General features: G+C 35.6%; 1 protein-coding gene across 2 annotated transcripts in view; it reads left to right on the forward strand.

Annotated features, from left to right (window-relative positions):
* LOC133521034 (uncharacterized) overlaps positions 1 to 8803 on the forward strand; it is a 29499-nt gene extending 20696 nt beyond the window's left edge. For both annotated transcript variants that reach the window (XM_061855755.1, XM_061855754.1), the window contains exons 5-6: positions 4070 to 4273; positions 4769 to 8803. In XM_061855755.1, coding sequence (XP_061711739.1) covers positions 4070 to 4273; positions 4769 to 4933 — 369 coding nt within the window. In that variant the 3' untranslated portion in view covers positions 4934 to 8803. The remainder of the gene's footprint in view (positions 1 to 4069; positions 4274 to 4768) is intronic.
* The last annotated feature ends 679 nt before the right edge of the window (positions 8804 to 9482 follow it).

Raw genomic sequence — 9482 nt, forward strand, 5'->3', positions numbered from 1 at the left:
AAGATAAGACATACTTTTTTTTAGAGTAACGAGTGTTTTGCCATCAAGGGAGAACATCGGATGGTGAAAAAAAGTTGCTTCTACTGGAAAGAGAATAAGGTATCACAAAGAAATAGGTCCGGTGTCTACCCCACCTCCAATAATTACAAACTTAAAAGTTGTCAACGAAAGTTTTTTTTTTTCGTATTTTTGTATCCGATCTTAACCCTGAATACAAAAATTGGTAAAATTATGGCTCTCAAACTTTGATACCTATGTCATAAGGCAATTTGATAAGTAAACAATGTGCTAAGAAACCTCTTATTGTAAGGTTTACCCGAAGTAATAAAGTAAGAAAAACCACTAAAATAATAGATAGGTTTCGAAGTTTTGACAATTTAAGATCTCGTGAACTGTACAGGTTTAGTGAAAGTGTAAATGTATTGTTTATTGAATGTATTGTGTACTGGAAGATATTAAGTACTTAAGTAGGAGGGACAAAAATCAAAATAAAAAATAATCGTGGCCAGTCATTTTTAATGAAGGTCGCCAAAAAAATATGAATAAAACTTAGAAATCAAAAAGACTAAGTAGTTCTTTAAAAAGGTCAAGGTTTTTTTTTATACTACGTCGGTGGCAAACAAGCATACGGCCCGCCTGATGGTAAGCAGAATCCGTAGCCTATGTACGCCTGCAACTCCAGAGGAGTTACATGCGCATTGCCTACCCTAACGCCCTCCCACTCCTCGTTGAGCTCACTGAGAGCCCATCTTGAAGTATGGAAAATAAGTAAATTTGCGATTTTGTTCGGATTTGCGAAAATGTAAGGATCGTATGTAAAGAGTGAAGTAAATATTTTTTTTTATTTTTTTTTAATTTATTTAGAACACATACAGTCACATATACAAATGAATTTGAAGTACATTGTAGAGTACTTAACATACTTAAGAATCATAGACCTGGAGGTTCATTATTAAGTACATAATGTTAACATACATACTAACAGCATAAAGAAAATGAAATCATGAGCCATACTTACTTAAAATCTATTAACTAGTCTTCAGAGGAGAAAAAAAAAAAAAAAAAAAAATACAATAAGTAGTAATACAGTAAGCAGGTTTGACATTACCGTCTGTTTCATTAATTATCGGATATGTTGTATTTTTTTTTTTTTTTTTTTACTAATATCTGGTAGGTATTAGGACAACCGGAAAGTTACATTTATACATTGTGTACATTGTATTATATTTAATTATATGAAATAGGTACTTGAACTAAAACAATTTATAATAATAATAAAAAGAATATATAGGAAAAGAGAGCCCTCTTGAAGCATTTTAAGGAAACTAATTTCGAAGCCCTATCTCTATTTTGTATCCTAAACTAGCTATGTATGTATGCGTGCACATCTACATATGCATCCCTATGTGTAGGTACTTTATTGCGAAAAATTGCTCATTTGCTATCTATTTTACTCGAATTTGTTATACAATTCAACATGTATCATCATCCCTATACAATATAAATACTCTTTATTGCACACCTCAATAAAAGAAAACAATACAAAAGAAAACAGAAACATAAGCACAGGTAAACAACAAGCGGTCTTATCGCTAAAAAGCGATCTCTTCCAGGCAACCTTTGGGTTGCGGAAATTAAAATAATTACATTGTCAGTAAGTAGGTGTACATACACATACAATATACAAACATACAAAATAGACTGCCAAAATCTCTTCCTTTTGATTTACCGTCGCGCTGGTAGTGGTACTGGATAAAAATAATGGTACGAAAGTGTGATCAAGAAAACAATAAATGTGATAATTAAGTAGGTCAGTAGGTAAATTGAAGAAAATTTAAAGTTTGACAGTCACTGCTGTTTTTTAAACAGGTAAAGATCGGATTGTTTCCTTCCGATGTTTACCTGGAAGGGTCAAGATCGGATAGCGGTCTACAGCAGTGCTAGGTCTGTTAACACAATTACAAAATCAAACACAGTTTCATCACAATACGCAAAATAAATTACAGGTCGAAGATCGGATAGAAGAAAGAATTCGCGAAATTTACCTTGCTCTCTGTGATTGCGCATACGCACTCCCTGAGCGACGCGGGACCACTGGCAGTCGAGGCGCAATGAAATGGCGTCTTACACAATGTTGCCAACATTAAAAAATAAAGCCAAATTAGGGAGAAATGAATGTCCAACGTTCTTCACCCGCATCCGGTATTTACCCAACATACCTTAATCGTTGAACCGCCGCATTTCAAAATGGCCCTTATTTTGATATCCGCTAGCCGTAATGTAATACGTCGGATTATAAAATACGACTGCGATACTTATATGTATATAAATCCCCTCGTCAATGTAATTTCATTGAATTTGCTATCTAGTGGCAAACATCAATGTAGTTATCTTTTACTTGTGACGCACAAGTGTGAGCAATGTGAAATACAATATTTCTAAAAAAAATGCCTTGTTTATTGTGATTATCCGTAGTAAAAGAAAATGTGATTATTAAATTATAATACGAAAGGTGGTCAAATCGCAAAATGCTGTCGTTTTATTTAAAATAATGAAATAATTAGACCAGTTCCGAAAGTACCGGGAAATCCCGGTTCTTTAAAACAGTACCGGTTCTGCAATCCCTAATAAGGATGTTATGCCCATCACTATTCCTTCTGTGTACGTATATTTAGAAACTGTCTCCGCCTCCAATTCGTGCGATAAGGACAACTGCAGCTCGGACCGAAATTCACACGCAAAAAACTCAAAAATCGAGGTTTCGCTCTCGACTGTTTCCTCCTCCAAAACGCAACCAATCATTATGAAATTTTGGAAATTGCAAGAGGAAGAAATAATCTATGCCGCTATGTTTTGATTTTTTTGATATTTGTTGTCATATTTGTATACTGTGCCTTTTTTTACAGCCAATTCAATTGAGCCGTTTTTGCGATTTTCGAGGCGCTGTAATTTTCTTCAAAATAAAATAATCCAAAAAAGCAAAACATAGCGGCACGGATATTGATGATATTGATCTTATTTGAAAAAATCATTGCTCTAGGTTAAAAATCCAGGGAGGAAACAGTCGAGAGCGTTTGTATGGAAAAATCACAACTAGGAATTCCTCTTAAGATTCCTTACCTAGCACTCAATTTCATACTATTCATTGCCATACGAATAAATAAATAAAACTCGGTTTCATTTAAATTTCATTCGACAACCGGTCTGGCCTAGTGGATACTCCTACCTACGAAGCCGATGGTCCCGGGTTCAAATCCTGGTAAGGGCATTTATTCGTGTGATGGGCATGGATATTTGTTCCTGATTCATGGATGTTTTCTTTTGTCTTTCTCTTGTGTTAGTATTTATATATATATCGATGTCTAAGTACGCTCAACACAAGCCTTATTGAGCTTACTGTGGGACTTAGTCAATTTGTGTATTTATGTCCTATAATATTTATTTATTTAGTCAGTCCCCCATTCCATTCTATTTTGAGTCTTTATTTAGACAAATCAAAATTGCATGTGCCATGTGTCTTAGCCAGTTTTGATGTGTGACCAACTGAGTTTCTAGGAATAAACACAATTAATGACCAAAAAAACTTTCTTACCAATTAAAAACCTAATCTAAATAAAAAGATATTTATTTAAAAACCGGGCAAGTGCGAGTCGGACTCGCCCACGAAGGGTTCCGTACCATTATTTATAAAAACGGCAAAAAAATTAGGTTTGTTGTATAAGAGCCCCCTTAAATATTTATTTTATTCTGTTTTTAGTAGTTGTTGTTATAGCGGCAACAGAAATACATCATCTGTGAAAATTTCAACTGTCTAGCTGTCACGGTTCATGAGATACAGCCTGGTGACTGACGGACGGACGGACGGACAGCGAAGTCTCAGTAATAGGGTCCCGTTTGACCCTTTGGGTACGGAATCCTAAAAACGGTTGATGTTAGGTGATGTGATGTATTTTATTTCCGTTAAAAAAAAAAATAGGCGCATTTTACTAAGAATTTTACTTCTGATGCCGTAATATTTTTAAGCCAATCTATGAAATATCTTCAGATTTTACTGGAAAATCATTTTTAGGGCGACAGCATCGAAAGCAGCATGAGCGCATTCATCACAATCTCAACCATGGCGGCCGCCGCGCTCGGCAACACGTTCAGCGACGTCATCGGCATCGGCTCCTCGTACTACGTGGAGCGAGCGGCCGCCATGCTCGGCATGGCGCCGCCCCCGCTCGCGCCCGTGCAGCTCGACATGCCCGTGTGTCGCCGCGTGTCCAACCTGGTGAGTCACATAGACACTCACTTTTACCAAGCAGATATGCGAGCGATACTACAATTCTATATTAAAGGAATATAGAATGCCTCGCCCGGAGTTCCGAAACGTCCTAAGTTCGAGTCTTGGTTCTGTTTTAACGTTATTTTAGGAGGTCTCAAATCCCCAAACGATAAAGCCATACTCAACGAGAAATTAAACATGAACGAAGTAACAGCAAAATAGATACTTCAACTGGTTTTTAGATACGTAGCCAACAAGAAGCTTTGTGGTTTCGCTTGGTGTAGCATACAAAATTCATCCATCGGCAGTCTAGGTCTTAAAATTGTTTTTTAAGGTACGCTCAACTAAGTTGGATTTTTTATTTTACTCTTTCTATTCCACGACCCCCACGCGAGAGTATGGTACTCGTATAGTTAGAGGACGCTATTTTTGCCGATGTTTTTAATTAAAGATATTTTCCATAGTTATACGACACATTCTCACCTTAATGGTTGTCTCCAGGGCCGCGTCCTAGGCATTACATTAGGCTGCTTCCTCGGCATGACACCGCTCCTCTTCAAGGACGACAAAGACGACAAGGATAAAGACAAGGACAGCAAGAAAGATAAACAAGGCCCTAAAGCGGAAGCGAAAGCGGACGCGAAAGCGGAGTTGAAGAAAAGTTAATTCTGGCAAGTGTTAGGAGGGGCGGATAGATAAGACCGGTAAGGTACAAAGGTACAAATCAATTAAGATTTTACTGTTGTGGAATGTAGAGAAAAAACAGCCTGATTTTATTTATTTTTTAAAAGAATTTTAGAGTAGATAATTCCGCTACCTAAAGGTTGTCTGGAAGAGATCGCTTATTAGCGATAAGTTCGCCTGTTATTTACCTCTTCTTAATGTGCCGTAATATTTGTATTGTTTCTGTATTGAGGTGTGCAAAAGAGTATTTATATTGTATTGTATTGTAGATACATAATATAAGTTGCACTTGAAATTTTAATTGGTTTGCAATATTTCACGTAAAGGATTCTCACGTTTCATTTATGAAGCTTTAGGCGACGTTTCCACCAGAGATATGCGAGGATGTGTAGCGAGGCCAGCGAGGTGCGTGTTTATTAAAAACCAATAGAATCATTCCATTTACCTATCCTCGCTCAGAGTGAAATGATTATTGTTAATAAACACATCCCTCGCTACGCATCCCTGCTCATCTCTGGTGGAAACGCAGCCTAATAGTAAAGAGTAGTAGAGGTTTTCTTGTGTATGATTTAAACTGTATATATTCTACAACAGTAAATATGAAAAATAATCATGATATGATTTTTTTTAATATGACATGACATTGTCTGTAATATTGAAAAAACGATTGTTCCGCCCCTGAACCCAATGTACTTAGTATCACATTTTAAAGACACAATTTTGAAATCTCATCTTCTTAGGATGCGACTAAAGCACTGTTTTAAAACAAAAATATCGGCCTAACTGCAATATTACACGTAGTAAAATTAGAAACTTATTGACAAAGACATAGGGTCTAAATTAAAAACGACCTTTTTAGCGTCTTTGTCGTTTTAATGTTAAAAATATAGGGGCACAACTCACTTGTAGAATTATGTCTGATGTTTAGCTAAAAGTGCAGGATATTTTTATGAATGTAAGCTTAAATTCTATGCGACGTATACTGACTTTGGACTTCGTGTAAATTGTAGTCTATTGACTTATATTGCATATAATGCGCACTGTGTAAGGTATAGATATTCGATGTTGTGCATTTAGTTCCCAATTTTACTAATACCAATGAGAATTGATTGTAATAGAGGTAAAGTCTAAGAATCATACACGTGACCTTTAGTTAGAAAAATAAAATAGATGGCGCTGTATTGCGCCATATGTTTTGCGGTCACTGAACTGTAAAATGTCAACTTTTGACAGTCAGAGTTACCGCAAAATTATGGAAGGTAGAGGCAAAGAACAAAATCTCCTTAGGCAGAACTGTTGCAAAAGTGTCCAGCTGTCAGCTATAAATAATAGTTCCAAATCTCTCCAGAGTAGCGCTAGAGTAGCTAAGAGCCTAGGCGTTATTGACGGAGTGAAGTGCGCTATTTATGGTTTTTTGTCGGACACTTTTTGTTATATGGAGATTTTGTTCCTTGCCTCTACCTTCCATACGCAAAATGTATGGAGCTGTACAGCGCCCTCTCGTTTACCTGTCGGATTCGAAGCACGAAATTGTCTTAGATTTTACGCATCTTACTCAATCAATGTATCTTTACTAATACTAACATGAAATGTCACATGAAAATTACTTAACTATGGTCCTTATTCTGATTGAAATAAGGCACAAATAAGTTTAATCTCACGTATTTCTTGTGAGATCTGTCTTCCATACGCTACAGTAGTTGAAATTATTTGAGATGAACGTTATTTATAATGATATTATATTTTGAGCTATATTGCCTTGATCGTAAGGTCGATATTTGAACGGATCATTTCATTAAGACTCATTCATGTCAAATAAATTAAACTAACCTATTTGATCAGACGCATATATTTATTATATAAGAGAAATGCTTGTAATATTAGTCATTATATTAAGTTTTTGTTATATTTTAATAGTTAATTTAAATTTGATTTTTTAAAGGTTTTTTTTTTTCGAATTTACATAATTTGTATCTTGCCGATGGCAGCTCTCTGGCATTGATAGTGAAAGGAAAAGGTGGCCAGTAGCGATACAGGATATTATTTTAAACCAATATATAAAACTCCTTCACTGTCTTACAGTTTTGGCATCACATGTCAAATCTCATACAAACTTGTATTGAAACGGATTGTTACTTTAGCCAGCCTCGTTTACACTTTCGAGTATAACTCAGTACAGTCGCCATCGGATATATAGGAGCGGCCGAAGTGCTCACAAATATCTGAACACGCCTTTATCGTCAAGCCGCTAGAGTGCGTGTTCAGATACTTCAGATATTTTTAAGCACACCTCGGCCGCGATTGTACCAGGTCTAGAAATGTGCAAAGTGGCTCGCAATATTTTCAGTGAAATTGAACCTTATTTGAGAGCCAAAAGGTTGTAATTAGGATAGATGATCATATAGGCTGACTACGCTCAGTCTGCAACGATTTGACAGTGACAATGTATGAACTTGGCGTGTATTCCTACCGGAGACGAATTGTATAATCATTATTTTGTCCGAGGAAAGTTGTACAAATATTGTTATTATGTACTCGCTTAGTGTAGACGGGGCTTTAGTAATACGCTTATGTTGTCCCACAGCTAGAGTAATACGTAGTATATGTTGTTTACTCGTTTTTCGTATATTTGTGTACGATAAGCTGCACCCACTGCATTGTGTATGGTGAAAGTTCAGATAGGTAAAAGGACATAAGTAAATAAAATGTTTTTAATCGGTGTCTTAGATTTTTTTTTTTGTTTAATTAGGAATGGTTTCAACCATGTTTTAACTTGAGATGGCTTTTTGTCGGTCTGTTATTTTGGTCTAGTTTAGTTCATGTAGAACACGGTAGGATTTTATTTTTATTAATTTGAGGAATGAAAAACAATCATATCAACGAGATAAAAGTTTCATACAAGGTGCCCGTGAGCATTGCGAGAGATTTTAACGGTGCATTCCTGATGGAAACAGAAGCAAAAAATGGTATAATATAACTTTTTGTGAAATTCGCCAAAAAAAAATTTTTTTTTTCCTTTTTTTGAACACTCCTGTACATAAAACGTAATTTTTATTGATAAACAGAACCTAAAACTAACTAAAAAGTTTTTTTTTTATTTGGGGGTAACCTCTCGAATACATTTTTTTCATTTTTCGATGTCAATCAATAGGTATGTCCAGACTAGACCTCAAAGTAGTAATAACGCAGTCAAAAATGTGTTTTCTACCGACTTATGACGAAATAATGATTTCGAAAAACATTTAATTATCTCTGAAACTAGGCCAAACCAGAAAATTTTATATGACATTTTAGTTTCTAAATATTACCAGGAATGCTTAGTTAAAATGTCTCGCAATGCTCACGGGCACCTTGTATAAGCAAAATATTGGACTTGTATATGTATACTTCATTTAGTATAGAAATATATGCAATAACATTTATTTCAATATATATGTAGTTCTTAGCTATTCTTTTTTACCTATCTGACATTCGTCTAAGATTTTTGTATATAATTTTGTAAAGTTTAGTACAAAAGAGTATTGAAATCTCAACAGTAATGAAGTTCCTGTGTAGATATTGTAAATAGTTTCACTTGGCAATTATATTCAATTTTACGTCTTCTGTGCAAAGTAATAGAGCTCACTTTTAAACTTTATGTTGCTTAAGTATTTTTTGCAATAAAGTATTCTGAAAGCATTTAACTATTCACATGGAATTTTTGGAGTGACAGTGGGGAAATTTTTCAGGCTTATATCAAATTATATAATGTTACCTTTATTCAGAACAAAGTTTCTATTTATTGTTCGATGGATGTTTTATAATATGACTTTGTGATTATTATTTAGATGAATATAATTATATCTAATGCAATCATTCGGTGTATTCTTCCCTTGATAGAGTCAAAGCAAGATAAGTAGGTAGGTATTTTGACGTTTAAAATAACACTTGCACTGTCGAGGCTGTCAAAATTGCTGCCAACTTACTCGTATCCTGGTCTGACTCTACTTCAGTGTTCTGAAAATGCTTAACCTCTTAACCCAAGCTTTTTACGGCGGTACTAGAAGACGTCATAAAAAACGCTTGCATGGGACATAACATAACTGGTATCAATATCCATGGTGTCTTCTTGTCGCACCTGAGATTTGCCGACGACATTGTTTTGTTTGCCGAGACCCTGGAAGATCTTCAAAGCATGATTGAAAGCCTATACCACGCTTCTTTGAAGGTAGGTCTCAAGATGAATATGTCTAAGACTAAGATTATGACGAACATCCACGGTAAATCGATTCCAATAATTAAGGTTGGGAACGAAATACTAGAGGTGGTCGAGCAGTACTTTTATCTTGGACATATTCTATCATTTGACAAAACACACCAGCAGAAGGGGATCTCCAGGAGAATTCCGCTGTGTTGGGCGGCATTTAATAAATTAGCGGACATTCTGAGACCTGCTAACATTTCACAATGCCTGAAAACTCGCCTCTTCAATCAATGTGTCCTGCCCACCATGACCTAATACGGTGCCGAGACATGGACGCTCACCACGGAG

The sequence above is a fragment of the Cydia pomonella genome, chromosome 9 (genome assembly GCF_033807575.1).
Source record: "Cydia pomonella isolate Wapato2018A chromosome 9, ilCydPomo1, whole genome shotgun sequence".
Classification (NCBI taxonomy): Eukaryota; Metazoa; Arthropoda; class Insecta; order Lepidoptera; family Tortricidae; genus Cydia; species Cydia pomonella.